The sequence below is a fragment of the Oncorhynchus clarkii genome, chromosome 17 (assembly GCF_045791955.1).
Source record: "Oncorhynchus clarkii lewisi isolate Uvic-CL-2024 chromosome 17, UVic_Ocla_1.0, whole genome shotgun sequence".
Taxonomy (NCBI): Eukaryota; Metazoa; Chordata; class Actinopteri; order Salmoniformes; family Salmonidae; genus Oncorhynchus; species Oncorhynchus clarkii.
In genome coordinates this window covers 79,385,253-79,402,857 of record NC_092163.1, presented here as the reverse complement: position 1 = coordinate 79,402,857, position 17,605 = coordinate 79,385,253, and the positions used below count along the sequence as shown (strand labels likewise).

The 17,605-nt window shown below is 44.1% G+C and overlaps 1 protein-coding gene across 1 annotated transcript in view; it reads right to left on the bottom strand.

The window, feature by feature from the left end:
* LOC139371460 (dedicator of cytokinesis protein 3-like) overlaps nt 1–17,605 on the bottom strand; it is a 339,147-nt gene that overhangs the window by 167,347 nt on the left and 154,195 nt on the right. Inside the window, exon 5 of the mRNA XM_071111887.1 lies at nt 11,701–11,797. Within this exon, the coding sequence (XP_070967988.1) occupies nt 11,701–11,797 (97 nt within the window). The remainder of the gene's footprint in view (nt 1–11,700; nt 11,798–17,605) is intronic.

Here is a 17,605-nt window from a genome sequence, read left to right as displayed (position 1 = left end):
CTACTACTGCTACTACTTCTACTACTACTACTGCTACTGCTACTACTACTACTTCTACTACTACTACTGCTACTGCTACTACTACTGCTACTACTCCTGCTACTACTACTGCTACTACTACTAATGACACCGTTATGTAGTGACACCAGTCAATCAGACCTGAGACCTAAAGTACGTATCACCAAAATATCTGATATTACACTAAACATTCAACAGACAACGCTCTCACGCACTACAGGCAGTACCACCAGTTGCTTAGCAACCTTAAAATCACTGCAGCGAAACATAAGACAAAATGTAATTAATATTTTGAAAACAACACACATATCAGGACATTTTTCAACTCTGCAGGGCAAGTTTCTCTGGTTTAATCACATATTTTTAGCTTAGACATTGATCACACGCAGTAATACGTATTACCAGCGTTGATATTAACGGTCCCCGCAGGTAAGATACCTACGGGTATGGCCAGAGTGACGCAGGGTGTACGCACACAGGAACACACACACACGCACACACACACACACACACACACACACACACACACACACACACACACACAGCTCATGTTTACCAATTCAGATTGACTACATGACAGCTGGGTTGTAGACAATCTGTTCTAGAATCTGTTCTTCCTCATTTGTCTAATACTCTGGAGAGACGCAGCGTATGATGATTGATTATAGAATGTATCATAGAATGTATCATAGAATGTATTATAGAATATTATCATAGAATGTATCATAGAATGTATCATAGAATTTTATCATAGAATGTATTAAAGAATGTATGATAGAATGTATCATAGAATTTATTATAGAATATTATCATAGAATATTATCATAGAATGTATCATAGAATGTATTATAGAATATTATCATAGAATGTATTATAGAATATTATCATAGAATGTATCATAGAATGTATCATAGAATGTATTAAAGAATGTATCATAGAATTTATTATAGAATATTATCATGAGAGACTAGTCAAGGACCATATCACCTCCACCCTACCTGACACCCTAGACCCACTCCAATTTGCTTACCGCCCAAATAGGTCCACAGACGATGCAATCTCAACCACACTGCACACTGCCCTAACCCATCTGGACAAGAGGAATACCTATGTGAGAATGCTGTTCATTGAATACAGGTCAACATTCAACACCATAGTACCCTCCAAGCTCGTCATCAAGCTCGAGACCCTGGGTCTCGACCCCGCCCTGTGCAACTGGGTACTGGACTTCCTGACGGGCCGCCCCCAGGTGGTGAGGGTAGGCAACAACATCTCCTCCCCGCTGATCCTCAACACTGGGGCCCCACAAGGGTGCGTTCTGAGCCCTCTCCTGTACTCCCTGTTCACCCACAACTGTGTGGCCACGCACGCCTCCAACTCAATCATCAAGTTTGCGGACGACACAACAGTGGTAGGCTTGATTACCAACAACGACGAGACGGCCTACAGGGAGGAGGTGAGGGCCCTCGGAGTGTGGTGTCAGGAAAATAACCTCACACTCAACGTCAACAAAACTAAGGAGATGATTGTGGACTTCAGGAAACAGCAGAGGGAACACCCCCCCTATCCACATCGATGGAACAGTAGTGGAGAGGGTAGCAAGTTTTAAGTTCCTCGGCATACACATCACAGACAAACTTAATTGGTCCACTCACACAGACAGCATTGTGAAGAAGGCGCAGCAGCGCCTCTTCAACCTCAGGAGGCTGAAGAAATTCGGCTTGTCACCAAAAGCACTCACAAACTTCTACAGATGCACAATCGAGAGCATCCTGGCGGGCTGTATCACCACCTGGTACGGCAACTGCTCCGCCCTCCACCGTAAGGCTCTCCAGAGGGTAGTGAGGTCTGCACAACGCATCACTGGGGGCAAACTACCTGCCCTCCAGGACACCTACACCACCCGATGTCACAGGAAGACCATAAAGATCATCAAGGACATCAACCACCCGAGCCACTGCCTGTTCACCCCGCTATCATCCAGAAGGCGAGGTCAGTACAGGTGCATCAAAGCTGGGACCGAGAGACTGAAAAACAGCTTCTATCTCAAGGCCATCAGACTGTTAAACAGCCACCACTAACATTGAGTGGCTGCTGCCAACACATTGACACTGACTCAACTCCAGCCACTTTAATAATGGGAATTGATGGGAAATGATGTAAATATATCACTAGCCACTTTAAACAATGCTACCTTATATAATGTTACTTACCCTACATTATTCATCTCATATGCATACGTACAGTGCCTTGCGAAAGTATTCGGTCCCCTTGAACTTTGCGACCTTTTGCCACATTTCAGGCTTCAAACATAAAGATATAAAACTGTATTTTTTTGTGAAGAATCAACAACAAGTGGGACACAATCATGAAGTGGAACGACATTTATTGGATATTTCAAACTTTTTTAACAAATCAAAAACTGAAAAATTGGGCGTGCAAAATTATTCAGCCCCTTTACTTTCAGTGCAGCAAACTCTCTCCAGAAGTTCAGTGAGGATCTCTGAATGATCCAATGTTGACCTAAATGACTAATGATGATAAATACAATCCACCTGTGTGTAATCAAGTCTCCGTATAAATGCACCTGCACTGTGATAGTCTCAGAGGTCCGTTAAAAGCGCAGAGAGCATCATGAAGAACAAGGAACACACCAGGCAGGTCCGAGATACTGTTGTGAAGAAGTTTAAAGCCGGATTTGGATACAAAAAGATTTCCCAAGCTTTAAACATCCCAAGGAGCACTGTGCAAGCGATAATATTGAAATGGAAGGAGTATCAGACCACTGCAAATCTACCAAGACCTGGCCGTCCCTCTAAACTTTCAGCTCATACAAGGAGAAGACTGATCAGAGATGCAGCCAAGAGGCCCATGATCACTCTGGATGAACTGCAGAGATCTACAGCTGAGGTGGGAGACTCTGTCCATAGGACAACAATCAGTCGTATATTGCACAAATCTGGCCTTTATGGAAGAGTGGCAAGAAGAAAGCCATTTCTTAAAGATATCCATAAAAAGTGTCGTTTAAAGTTTGCCACAAGCCACCTGGGAGACACACCAAACATGTGGAAGAAGGTGCTCTGGTCAGATGAAACCAAAATTGAACTTTTTGGCAACAATGCAAAACGTTATGTTTGGCGTAAAAGCAACACAGCTGAGCACACCATCCCCACTGTCAAACATGGTGGTGGCAGCATCATGGTTTGGGCCTGCTTTTCTTCAGCAGGGACAGGGAAGATGGTTAAAATTGATGGGAAGATGGATGGAGCCAAATACAGGACTATTCTGGAAGAAAACCTGATGGAGTCTGCAAAAGACCTGAGACTGGGACGGAGATTTGTCTTCCAACAAGACAATGATCCAAAACATAAAGCAAAATCTACAATGGAATGGTTCAAAAATAAACATATCCAGGTGTTAGAATGGCCAAGTCAAAGTCCAGACCTGAATCAAATCGAGAATCTGTGGAAAGAACTGAAAACTGCTGTTCACAAATGCTCTCCATCCAACCTCACTGAGCTCGAGCTGTTTTGCAAGGAGGAATGGGAAAAAATGTCAGTCTCTCGATGTGCAAAACTGATAGAGACATACCCCAAGCGACTTACAGCTGTAATCGCAGCAAAAGGTGGCGCTACAAAGTATTAACTTAAGGGGGCTGAATAATTTTGCACGCCCAATTTTTCAGTTTTTGATTTGTTAAAAAAGTTTGAAATATCCAATAAATGTCGTTCCACTTCATGATTGTGTCCCACTTGTTGTTTATTCTTCACAAAAAATACAGTTTTATATCTTTATGTTTGAAGCCTGAAATGTGGCAAAAGGTCGCAAAGTTCAAGGGGGCCGAATACTTTCGCAAGGCACTGTATATACTGTACTCTATATCATCGACTGTATCCTTCTGTAATACATGTATCACTAGCCACTTTAACTATGCCACTTTGTTTACATACTCATCTCATATGTATATACTGTACTCGATACCATCTACTGTATCTTGACTATGCTGCTCTGTACCATCACTCATTCATATATCCTTATGTACATATTCTTTATCCCCTCACACTGTGTACAAGACAGTAGTTTTGGAATTGTTAGTTAGATTACTTGTTGGTTATTACTGCATTGTCGGAACTAGAAGCACAAGCATTTCGCTACACTCGCATTAACATCTGCTAACCATGTGTATGTGACAAATAAAATTTGATTTGATTTGATTTGATTTAGAATATTATCATAGAATATTATCATAGAATGTATCATAGAATGTATTATAGAATATTATCATAGAATGTATCATAGAATGTATTAAAGAATGTATCATATAATTTATTATAGAATGTATCATAGAATGTATTATAGAATGTATGCAAGAATGTACACAAAAATGTATTATAGAATGTATGATAGAATGTATGATAGAATGTATGATAAAATATATTATAGAATGTATCATAGAATGTATTATAGAATGTATCATAGAATGTATTATAGAATGTATCATAGAATGTACTCACGTCACATACTGTACTAAGTATCTATGACCTACTGTTGTCACGTTTACTCCCGCTCCCCCTCTCCGGCGCTCGACGTCGCCAAGTCCCACCATTACGTACACCTAACACCATCGTTACGCGCACCTACGCCTCATGACACTCACCTGAACTCCATCACATTCCTGATTACCTCCCCTATATCTGTCACTCCCCCTTTGGATCTTTCCCCAGGCGTTATTGACTCCGTATCTGTTTCATGTCTATACGCTGCTCATAGTTCTTGTTTAGTACTATGTTCTATTTATTATTCGATTTGAACTCCCTGTACTCGCGTCCCGACTCCCAGGGTACACTGCAGGGTTCCCCAACTGGCAGCTCCAACAACTTTTATTTACAATTGTTTTATTGTTGGACATAAAAGACTGTAAAAACACCAAGAAATCTGCTCCAAGTGATTTTAATTTCAGAAATCTGTTCCCTGGTATTCCCACACATAATAGAGAAACAGGAAGTGATGATATTCAAATGTAATCAAGGTTTGAAATGAAATGATGATATTTTAGTCATATATTACATCTGTTTGGGCTTATTGAAGCCGAACTGCACGTGAGGAGGACGGGCACGCAGATGAGCTTCCCCGAGACGGTTTCTGACAGTTTGTACAGAAATTCAAACCCACAGTTTCAACAGCTGCCCGGTGGCTGGTCTCAGACGATCTCGTAGGTGAAAAGGCCGGATGTGGAGGTCCTGGGCTGGCGTGGTTACACGTGGTCTGCGGTTGTGAGTCTGGTTGGACGTACTGTCAAATTCGCTAAAATGACATTGGAGGCGGCTTATGGTAGAGAAATGAACATTCAATTCTATGGCAACAGCTCTAGTGGACCTTCCTATAGTCAGCATGCCAAATGCAAGATCCCTTAGAACTTGAGACATCTGTGGCATTGTGTTGTTTGACAAAACTGCACAGTGTGGCCTTTTATTGTACCGAGTACAAGGTGCACCTGTGTAATGATAATTTATTGATGTGACACACCTGTCAGTTGGATGTATACAAATGTGTGCACAACATTTGAGAGAAATATGCTTTTTGTGTGTAGGGACATTTTTTAGATATTTTATTTTAGAAACACGGGGACCAGCACTTTACATGCTGCGTTTATATTTTTGTTCAGTGTTTATTATATATATATATAAAGACTCAAGGACACACACACACACACACAATCCCCTTCAGCATCCCTGGATAGGTGATGACAGTCCTAACAGGCTGTCTGATTGGTCTGTTTAGCACACTGACACCTCACCTATTCCTTTCCTCTTCCTTCCCTCTCCTCCTCATCACTCCTTCCTTCTCTCCCCCCACCTCCCTCTCTCCTTCCCTCGCCTCCTCATCACTCCTTCCTTCTCTCCCCCCACCTCCCTCTCTCCCCACCTCCCTCTCTCCTTCCCTCTCCTCCTCTTAACTCCTTCCTTCTCTCGCCCCACCTCCCTCTCCTCCTCATCACTCCTTCCTTCTCTCCCCCCACCTCCCTCTCTCCCCACCTCCCTCTCTCCTTCCCTCTCCTCCTCTTAACTCCTTCCTTCTCTTGCCCCACCTCCCTCTCCTCCTCTTCACTCCTTCCTTCTCTCCCCCCACCTCCCTCTCTCCCCACCTCTCTCTCTCCTTCCCTCTCCTCCTCTTCACTCCTTCCGTCTCTCCCCCCACCTCCCTCTCTCCCCCACCTCCCTCTCTCCTTCCCTCTCCTCCTCACTCCTTCCTTCTCTCCCCCCACCTCCCTCTCTCCCCCACCTCCCTCTCTCCTTCCCTCTCCTCCTCTTCACTCCTTCCTTCTCTCCCCCACTTCCCGCTCTCCCCCCACCTCCCTCTCTCCTTCCCTCTCCTCCTCTTCACTCCTTCCTTCTCTCCCCCCACTTCCCTCTCTCCCCCACCTCCCTCTCTCCTTCCCTCTCCTCCTCTTCACTCCTTCCTTCTCTCCCCCCACTTCCCTCTCTCCACCCCCCCCCCCCCCCCCCCCCCGCTGTTCACAAGCCTTTTAACCACCCATTGACCCCCCCTTCACCCTTCTCCTCCCCCGTCTACCTCCCACTCTCCTTCTCTCCTGTGGATAAGGTGCTGAGGTGAGAGCAGATTGAGGTGGTCACGTCAGTCTGATTCAGTAGAGGGGTTTACACAGGTACAAAATACAACAGGACAGAGGGGGCCAAACCCCGAGGGCTTTTTCTTTCACACTGAACACTACTGTCTCCAGCATACATGTCCTTATACAACTATATATACAGCACAGTACAGTAAAATAACATAATGCCCTGCAAGGTAAATGGTCCAATTCTGTTGTTCTGCTCCTGAACAAGAGAGTTAACCCACTGTTCCCCCGGTAGGCCGTCATTGTAAATAAGAATTTGTTCTTAAATGTCTTTCCTAATGTGATATACAGTAAGCTACAGAGCATCCTACTAGCACATGTAAATACACCCAATGTATCTTTACCACAATCACGATCCAGATGGACATGCTGTCACTTTCATTCCTAATGTTAATTAAACAATCATGTACTGTACTGTATATATAGTTGTATAAGGACATCCCTCTGCACAAACAGCATACTGCATGCATGCCCTCCTCCCCAACACACTGGCATGCCCTCCTCCCCAACACACTGGCATGCCCTCCTCCCCAGCACACTGGCATGCCCTCCTCCACAACACACTGGCATGCCCTCCTCCCCAACACACTGGCATGCCCTCCTCCCCAACACACTGGCATAACCTCCTCCCCAACACACTGGTATGCCCTCCTCCCCACCACACTGGCATGCCCTCCTCCCCAACACACTGGCATGCCCTCCTCCCCAACACACTGGCATGCCCTCCTCCCCAACACACTGGCATGCCCTCCTCCCCAACACACTGGCATGCCCTCCTCCACAACACACTGGCATGCACTCCTCCCCAACACACTGGCATGCCCTCCTCCCCAACACACTGGCATGCCCTCCTCCCCAACACACTGGCATGCCCTCCTCCCCAACACACTGGCATGCCCTCCTCGCCAAAATACAGTATGTTATCTCTCTGCACAAACAGCATACTGAATTACAGTATGTTATCTCTCTGCACAAACAGCTTACTGAATTACAGTACACTGTGAATGGCAGATGCTAGTAGAATATGATGCGGAAGTAGACAGAGGTGACACTCTGATGACACACAGAGACAGCCAAGAGGAAGGGACAAAGGTTTTCACACCTGTATGCTGTGTGTGTGTGTGTGTGTGTGTGTGTGTGTGTGTGTGTGTGTGTGTGTGTGTGTGTGTGTGTGTGTGTGTGTGTGTGTGTGTGTGTGTGTGTGTGCGTGCGCGTGCGTGAGTGTGCGTGTGCGTGTGAGTGCGTGTGTGAGTGTGCGTGTGCATGTGTGTAGAGAGAGAGAGAGAGACAGGAGAGTGGATCAAGGTGCATCAAAAACATTTGTAGAGAGCACCAGGTGCCAGTCTCAGTTTAGGGCTAACACATCAACAGATCACTGAGGAAGACTAGATGCTTCTGCTGTCAGGAATGATACTGGTGACAAGAGGAACATTGTAGTGTTCTGAATCTGCTGCTGTGCTCAGCTGACCCAACGATACAAAGGTCATCTATGGACGGTTTCAGATAACAGTTCCTCTTCATTTTGGGGATGGCACACACACACACACACACACAAAGAAGAAAGGATTGTTTAAACCCTTGGGTTAAAATATTCATCTCAGATTCAGATACTCTTCCTCTCTCATAGCCCCTTGAATTGAATTGAGAGACAGAGACAGAGACAGAGACAGAGAGAGAGAGAGAGAGAGAGAGAGAGAGAGAGATCACAAACCTGTTCTACTAACACACTGAAGCCTCAGGACCAGAACATCCAATCAATCAGGATAAACTAAATTACAACACAGTCAAAACAAAACTATATTGCTTATTGGGAAACACAAACACAAACACAAAGCAAAATGCAGTGCTATCTGGCCCTAAATCGACAGTACACTGTGGCTAAATATTTGACCATGGTTACTGATCAAAACCTTAGAAAAACCTTGACAAAGTACAGGCTTAGTGAGCACAGCCTTGCCATTGAGAAGGGTAGACACAGGAACACCTGGCTCCCTGTAGAGGAAAGGCTGTACAACCACTGCACAACAGCAGAACCTGAGACGGAGTTGCATTTCCTGACAAAATGTCAAAAATATAAAACAATTAGAGAGTGTCATTTTCCCAAATTTGAAACCCTTATTCAAGGTCATCTAACCTAGTTTGTTAGCTTTAGTTACCTGCAGATTCATACTAGAGCTATGACAATGTTTGTATTGGCAGTAGTATGAGTCGGGATTATGTCGGTTCGTTGTTTAGCTAGATAACTAAATGTCTAAACAAAAGAGTCCTCTTCGCGAGATGATGACATGACCCATCAAGTCAGCCAGGTGTATCTGGGGGTGATTACGGCCATCTATAATAGTGACCCACCCAGCCAGGTGTATCTGGGGGTGATTACGGCCATCTATAATAGTGACCCATCCAGCCAGGTGTATCTGGGGGTGATTACGGCCATATATAATAGTGACCCATCCAGCCAGGTGTATCTGGGGGTGATTACGGCCATCTATAATAGTGACCCATCCAGCTAGATGTGGCTGGGGGGGATTACAGCCATCTATAATAGTGACCCATCCAGCTAGATGTGGCTGGGGGGGATTACAGCCATCTATAATAGTGACCCATCCAGCCAGGTGTATCTGGGGGTGATTACGGCCATCTATAATAGTGACCCATCCAGCTAGATGTGTCTGGGGGGATTACGGCCATCTATAATAGTGACCCATCCAGCTAGATGTGGCTGGGGGGGATTACGGCCATCTATAATAGTGACCCATCCAGCTAGATATGTCTGGGGGGATTACGGCCATCTATAATAGTGACCCATCCAGCCAGGTGTATCTGGGGGTGATTACGGCCATCTATAATAGTGACCCATCCAGCTAGATGTGTCTGGGGGGATTACGGCCATCTATAGTATTTCATGAACATGTGAACATGTCTAGACAATAGTGACCCATCCAGCTAGATGTGGCTGGGGGGTGGTTATAGCATATCTTTCACATGACCCATCAATTTAGACAAGTGTGTCTGGGTTAGAATCATCTGATCTTTATTCAATAATTATACAATATTTTAATCTGGACACTTTTTGTTTTTGATATTGCTTCTGTATCCTGTGACAAATAAACATATCATTTATTTTATATAGTATCTGTTGGGTACATGGCCTCACGTGTCAACCTTTAAAGAGATGGGTGGGGCTAAAGCTTAAGAGGCTGTGAACAATGCTGATTGGGTGTAGACAAGGAAGAGCTCTCCAGTAGGTACCAAAATATTCAAGGTCCATTTTCTTCAAAAGTGGGGTTACACTTTTACCAACTTAACTTTCCCAATGTTCCTCAACATACCATTTTGGAGCTCTGAGTCTCTACTTCTACACAATGTAAAATAAAACACAATTGCAAATGTTGCTACATAAGACCGAATTAGACATTCTCCCATCGTTGGAGAGGAAGACCAGCCGATGATGACACTATGGAAAACAAATTAACAGCAATAGCGTTAGGGGAGAGTGGGGTATGTTGAGCCAAAGGGGTAAGTTGAGTCACTGTTGTTTCTAGGAAACCAAACAAAAACTTCATAATTTAAACAAATATTTAGGAAGAGGTCATCATTTCATGGAGTCTGTGAAGGAAGAAACCACATGGAAAAGGTGGTAAGCAAGTTAGATCCCCCAAAACCTTGTTTTCCCCAAGTCAAAACGGTGACCCTGTTTATAGAACTGACCCTGTTTATAGATCTGACCCTGTTTATAGAACTGACCCTGTTTATAGAACTGACCCTGGATATAGAACTGACCCTGGATATAGAACTGACCCTGCTGATAGAACTGACCCTGTTGATAGAACTGACCCTGTTTATAGAACTGACCCTGTTTATAGAACTGACCCTGTTTATAGAACTGACCCTGTTTATAGAACTGACCCTGGATATAGAACTGACCCTGTTGATAGAACTGACCCTGGATATAGAACTGACCCTGGATATAGAACTGACCCTGGATATAGAACTGACCCTGTTGATAGAACTGACCCTGTTGATCGAACTGACCCTGTTGATAGAACTGACCCTGGATATAGAACTGACCCTGGATATAGAACTGACCCTGGATATAGAACTGACCCTGGATATAGAACTGACCCTGTTGATAGAACTGACCCTGTTGATAGAACTGACCCTGTTGATAGAACTGACCCTGTTTATAGAACTGACCCTGTTGATAGAACTGACCCTGTTGATAGAACTGACCCTGGATATAGAACTGACCCTGTTGATAGAACTGACCCTGTTTATAGAACTGACCCTGTTGATAGAACTGACCCTGAATATAGAACTGACCCTGGATATAGAACTGACCCTGTTTATAGAACTGACCCTGTTGATAGAACTGACCCTGTTGATAGAACTGACCCTGGATATAGAACTGACCCTGTTGATAGAACTGACCCTGTTTATAGAACTGACCCTGTTGATAGAACTGACCCTGAATATAGAACTGACCCTGGATATAGAACTGACCCTGTTTATAGAACTGACCCTGTTGATAGAACTGACCCTGTTGATAGAACTGACCCTGTTTATAGAACTGACCCTGTTTATAGAACTGACCCTGTTGATAGAACTGACCCTGTTTATAGAACTGACCCTGGATATAGAACTGACCCTGTTTATAGAACTGACCATGTTGATAGAACTGACCCTGTTGATAGAACTGACCCTGTTTATAGAACTGACCCTGTTTATAGAACTGACCATGTTGATAGAACTGACCCTGTTGATAGAACTGACCCTGGATATAGAACTGACCCTGGTTATAGAAGTGACCCTGTTGATAGAACCCTATTCATTGTGTGTTTTTCGTGTGTTAAAAAAAATATATACTATTTTGATAGTGAATCCTGCACGGTTGAGAAGGGCTTGTTCACAACAAAACTACAACTTGAACGTCCGGAGCGACACGCCACACACTTTACTTGGTCAGAAAAGAAAAACTAGAGACATCTCAAGTTGACACAACATTTTTTTGTGCGTAAAAGCGGCACTCAGATCACAGATGTACGCACCACGTAGAGTTGCTTCCACGACAGGGCCCATTCCTGCAGAGTGGACGTCACCTCCGTCACAATGGGGTCTTCCTGCGACACCGCTGTCTCATACTGCCTGTAGAATACAAAACAATAACTTAAGTAAAGCTCTGTGAAACTAGTTGGTGAGGTTGCTTGTGTCTGTCTGTGTCTTGTGTATCTAGACACAGGAACCCCGCACACACACACACAACCACATAGACATACGCTCGCACGCACGCACACACACACACCAAGATGATTCACCACACAGCATCAAAATGGGAAGTGTGTGTGTGTGTGTGTGTGTGTGTGTGTGTGTGTGTGTGTGTGTGTGTGTGTGTGTGTGTGTGTGTGTGTATGTACATGTTTAGATACCTGACATGTTGTCAACGTGTTTCTATCTACACCCAACAGACTATTATTATCTAAGACTTCCTCCTAAATCATTCAGAAGTCAGACGTTTTAAAATCGCTTTGTCAAAAACTCAAACAAACTGCCATTTTACAGCTCTCACAACACTAACATCCCACAGCCTAACCCCCTCCCATCTCCTCTCTCTCTCTCTCTGTCCCCCAGCGTAACCCCCCTCCCATCTCCTCTCTCTCTCTCTCTGTCACCCAGCGTAACCACCCTACCATCTCCTCTCTCTCTCTCTCTCTCTCTCTTCTCTCTCTCTCTGTCCCCCAGCGTAACCCCCCTACCATCTCCTCTCTCTTTGTCAGGGGTGCGTACTGGTGGCAGAGAAGTCAGATGCAAAAACTGTTTCCAACGGCTCAGTTTAATAATAAAAACCACCGGAAAACAGAACAATCAATAAATGGGTTCAAAACCCGACGAACACCAGACATAACGTGCACAAGCACTTACAAATAAACAATAATGGACAAGGACATGGGGGGAGCAGAGGGTTAAATACACAACATGTAATTGATGGGATTGAAACCAGGTGTGTGGAAAGACAAGACAAAACAAATGGAAAATGAAAGGTGGATCAACGATGGCTAGAAGATCGGTGACGTCGACCGCCGAACATCGCCAGAACAAGGAGAGGGACAAGGAGAGGGACCGACTTCGGAGGAAGAGTTTGGAGTGTGACTGTTTGAGGTTGTGGACAGGTGTCTTTTCTACTGATAACAAGTTCAAACAGGTGTCATTAATACAGGTAACGAGTGGAGGACAGAGTAGCCTCTTAAAGAAGAAGTTACAGGTCTGTGAGAGCCAGAAATCTTGCTTGTTTGTAGGTGACCAAATACTTATTTTCCATCATAATTTGCAAATAAATTCATTAAAAATCCTACAATGTGATTTACTGGATTTTTTTTCTCATTTTGTCTGTCATAGTTGAAGTGTACCTATGATGAAAATTACAGGCCTCTCTCATCTTTTTAACTGGGAGAACTTGCACAATTGGTGGCTGACTTAAAACTTTTTTGCCCCACTGTATACTGTGTTGTAATGATATGCAAATGGTTAAAGTACAAAAGGGAAAATAAATAAGCATAAATATGGGTTGTATTTACAATGGTGTTTGTTCTTCACTGGTTGCCCTTTTCTTGTGGCAACAGGTCACAAATCTTTCTGCTGTGATGGCACACTGTGGTATTTCACCCAGTAGATATGGGAGTTTATCGAAATCGGGTTTTTTTAAAATTCTTTGAGGATCTGTGTAATCTGAGGGAAATATGTGTCTCTAATATGGTCATACATTGGGCAGGAGGTCAGGAAGTGCAGCTCAGTTTTCAACTCATTTTGTGGGCATGAGTACACATATCCTGTCTTCTTTTGAGAGCCAGGTCTGCCTACGGCGGCCTTTCTCAATAGCAAGGCAATGCTCACTGAGGCTGTACATAGTCAAAGCTTTCCTTAAGTTTGGGTCAGTCACAGTGGTCAGGTATTCTGCCACTGTCTACTCTCTGTTTAGGGCCAAATAGCATTCTAGTTTGCTCTATGTTTTTATTAATTCTATCCAATGTGTCAAGTAATTATCTTTTTTTGTTTTCTCATGATTTGGTTGGGTCTAATTGTCTTCCTGTCCTGGGGCTCTGTGGGGTGTGTTTGTGTTTGAGAACAGAGTCCCAGGACCAGCTTGCTTAGGGGACTCTTCTCCAGGTTCATCTCTCTGTAGGTGACGGCTTTGTTATGGAAGGTTTGGGAATTGCTTCCTTTTAGGTGGTTGTAGAACTTAATGTCTCTTTTCTGGAATTTGATAATTAGCGGGTATCGGCCTAAGCTCTGCATGCATTATTTGGAGCTCTACGTTGTAAACAGAGGATATGTTTGCAGAATTCTGCATGCAGTCTCAATTTGGTGTTTGTCCCAGTTTGTGAATTTTTGGTTGGTGAGCGGACCCCAGACCTCACAACCATAAAGGACAATGGGTTCTATAACTGATTCAAGTATTTTTAGCCAGATCCTAATTGGTATGTTGCATTTTATGTTCCTTTTGATGGCATAGAATTCCCTTCTTGCCTTGTCTCTCAGATCGTTCACAGCTTTGTGGAAGTTACCTCTGGCGCTGCTGTTTAGGCCAAGGTATGTATAGTTTTTTGTGTGCTCTAGGGCAACGGTGCCCGCTCCAATTTGTTTAAATATATGTTGAAGAGGGTGGGGCTTAAGCTGCATCCCTGTCTCACCCCACGGCCCTGTGGGAAGAAATGTGTGTTTTTTGCCTATTTTAACCCCACACCTGTTGTTTGTGTACGTGGATTTTATAATGTTGTATGTTTTTCCCCCAACACCACTTCCCATCAATTTGTATAGCAGACCCTCATCACAAATTGAGTCAAAGGCTTTGTGGAAATCAACAAAGCATGAGAAGACTTTGCCGTTGTTTTGGTTTGTTTGGTTGTCAATTAGGGTGTGCAGGGTGAATATGTGGTCTGTCGTACGATAATTTGATAAAAAGCCAATTTGACATTTGCTCAGTACATTGTTTTCACTGAGGAAATGTACAAGTCTGCTGTTAATGATAATGCAGAGGATTTTCCCAAATTTGTCTCCACTTTTGTGAATGGTGGTGATTAGTCCTTGGTTCCAAATATTGGGGAAGATGCCAGAGCTAAGGATGATGTTAAAGAGTTGTAGTATAGCCAATTTGAATGTCTGTATATTTGATCATTTCATTGAGGATACCATCAACACCACAGGCCTTTTGGGGTTGGAGAGTTTGTATTTTGTCCTGTAGTTCATTCAATGTAATTGGAGAATCCAGTGGGTTCTGGTAGTCTTTAATAGTTTATTCTACGATTTGTATTTGATCATGTATATGTTTTTGCTGTTTGTTCTTTGTTCTTTGTTATAGAGCCAAAACAATTGGAGAAGTGGTTTACCCATACATCTCCATTTTGGATAGATAATTATTTGTGTTGTTGTTTGTTTAGTGTTTTCCAATTTTCACAGAAGTGGTTAGAGTCTATGGATTCTTCAATTACATATCTGATATCTGACTTGCTGTTCCTTCTTTTTCCGTAGTGTATTTCTGTATTGTTTTAGTGATTCACCATAGTGAAGGCGTAGACTCAGGTTTTCTGGGTCTCTATATTTTTGGTTGGACAGGTTTCTCCATTTCTTTCTTAGATTTTGTCATTCTTCATCAAACCATTTGTCATTATTGTTCATTTTCTTCGGTTTTCGATTGGTCACGCCCTGACCATGGAGAGACCTTGGTGTAGTAGGTCAGGGCATGACAAGGGGGTGTTCTAGTTCAATATTTTGATGTTGGTGTTTTGTATGGTTCCCAATTAGAGGCAGCTGGTAATCATTGCCTCTAATTGGGGATCATATTTAGGTAAGCATTTTTCCCACTTGTGTTTGTGGAATATTGTTTTGTGTTTGTGCATCACTACTTTCACGTTTCATTGTTGGTTTATTGTTTTTGTTTGAAGTTTCACCGCAATAAAGATGTGGAACTCAACACACGCTGCCTTGGTCCGTCTCTCCTCACGATCGTAACACTATTTTAAATGTTTAGATTTGATAGGGAAGCTGAGAGGTTAGATATACTGTTTAGGTTTTCTACGGCCTTAGGTTTTCTAACACCTTCACTATTACAGTGGAACATTTTGTCCAGGAAGTTGTCTAGAAGGGATTGAATTTGTTGTTGCCTAATAGGTTTCTGGTAGGTTTCCACAATACTTTCCTTCCATCTATAGCATTTCTTAATGTTACTCAGTACCTTTGGCTTCGATGCCTCATGATTGAGTATTGCTCTGTTCAAGTAGACTGTGATTTTGCTGTGATCTGATAGGGGTGTCAGTGGGCTGACTGTGAACGCTCTGAGAGACTCTGGGTTGAGGTCGGTGATAAAGTAGTCTATAGTACTACTGCCAAGAGATGAGCTATAGGTGTACCTACCATAAGAGTCCCCTCGAAGCTTACCATTGACTATGTACTGTACATACCCAGCTTGCGACAGAGCTTCAGGAGTTGTGACCCGTTTTTGTTGGTTATGTTGTCATAGTTGTGCCTAGGGGGGCATATGGGGAAGGGAATGCTGTCACCTCCAGGTAGGTGTTTGTCCCCCTGTGTGCTGAGGGTGTCAGGTTCTTGTCCAGCTCTGGTATTTAGGTCGCCGCAGACTAGTACATGTCCCTGGGCCTGGAAATTATTGATTTCCCCCTCCAGAATGGAGAAGCTGTCTTCATTAAAGTATGGGGATTCTAGTGGGGGGATATAGGTAGCACACAGGAGGACATTCTTTCTCTGTTGAGATAATTTCCTTTTGAATTTCTAGCCAAATGTAAAATGTTCCTGTTTTGATTAATTTAATGGAGTGAGTTAGGTCAGCTCTATGTCAAAATAGCATACCCCCTGAGTCCCTTCCCTGTTTCACACCTGGTAGTTTGGTGGATGGGACTACCAGCTCTCTGTAACCTAGAGGGCAACCAGTGGGTCCATCTCCACCATACCAGGTTTCTTCAAGGATGACAATGTCTGTATTTCCAATATATTTGATGAAGTCTAGATTCCTGCTCTTTAGGCCAAAGGCAGGTGACCTCAGGCCTTGGATATTCCTGGATGGAATATCTGAGGTTTGGCCTCAGGCCAGTAAGTGTGAGCAGAGCCTGCTGAGCATCTGGTACATGCCATTTTTTTTTTTTTACCTATATTTAACAAGGCATGTCAGTTAAGAACAATGACGGCCTCGGAACAGTGAGTTAACTGCCTTGTTCAGGAGCAGAACGACAGATTTGTACCTTGTCAGCTCGGGGATTCAATCTTGCAACTTTGGGTTACTAGTCCAACGCTCTAACCACTAGGCTACACTGCCGCCCCACTAGCCATTGGCTTGGGCTAGTGTAAGAGTGGGGATTTGGCCTGTTTGCCTGCTCACGGCCTGGGTGTATGTGTGACTACCATGTTGAGGCCCTCTTTGTGGGGGTGGGGGGCATGGGGTGGGCAGGAGGGGCATAGGTCTGATCTGAGGGTGCCTAAATGGGGTGTGGGCATGGTTGTCTGGGGGGGGGGGTGTTTATTGGTTGGGGTGGGGGTCTGGATGTGGCTGGTGGTGTTGGGGTCTGGATGTAGGTCCTCTTGGCATGGGTCCTCTATGTGTAGGTTCGGGGGGGGGGGATCCCGCAGGTCTGGCCGAGCGTCTCGCTGGTCTGGGCGTGGAGTCTATTGATCTGTTGCTCCCGTGTGAAGTGTTAGGGCTGCGTGTGAGAGCGATGTCCTTCAGGGTTCGGGTCAAGATGGGCACTGCTTCCTTGTAGAGGTGGAACTGGTCATAAAGGCTGTTCAAGTCCAGGGTGGAGTGGTGGGCCAAGTAAACATTTGGTTTTGAGGCACAGTCACGGGAAATACTTGCGTTTACCTGCTGTATTGTGGCAGGGTGGAAGTCTTTTCGTGGTAGCAGGGTGGAGATAACCACCTGTGCGTTGGGGAAAGTTATAGAAGCTTTTT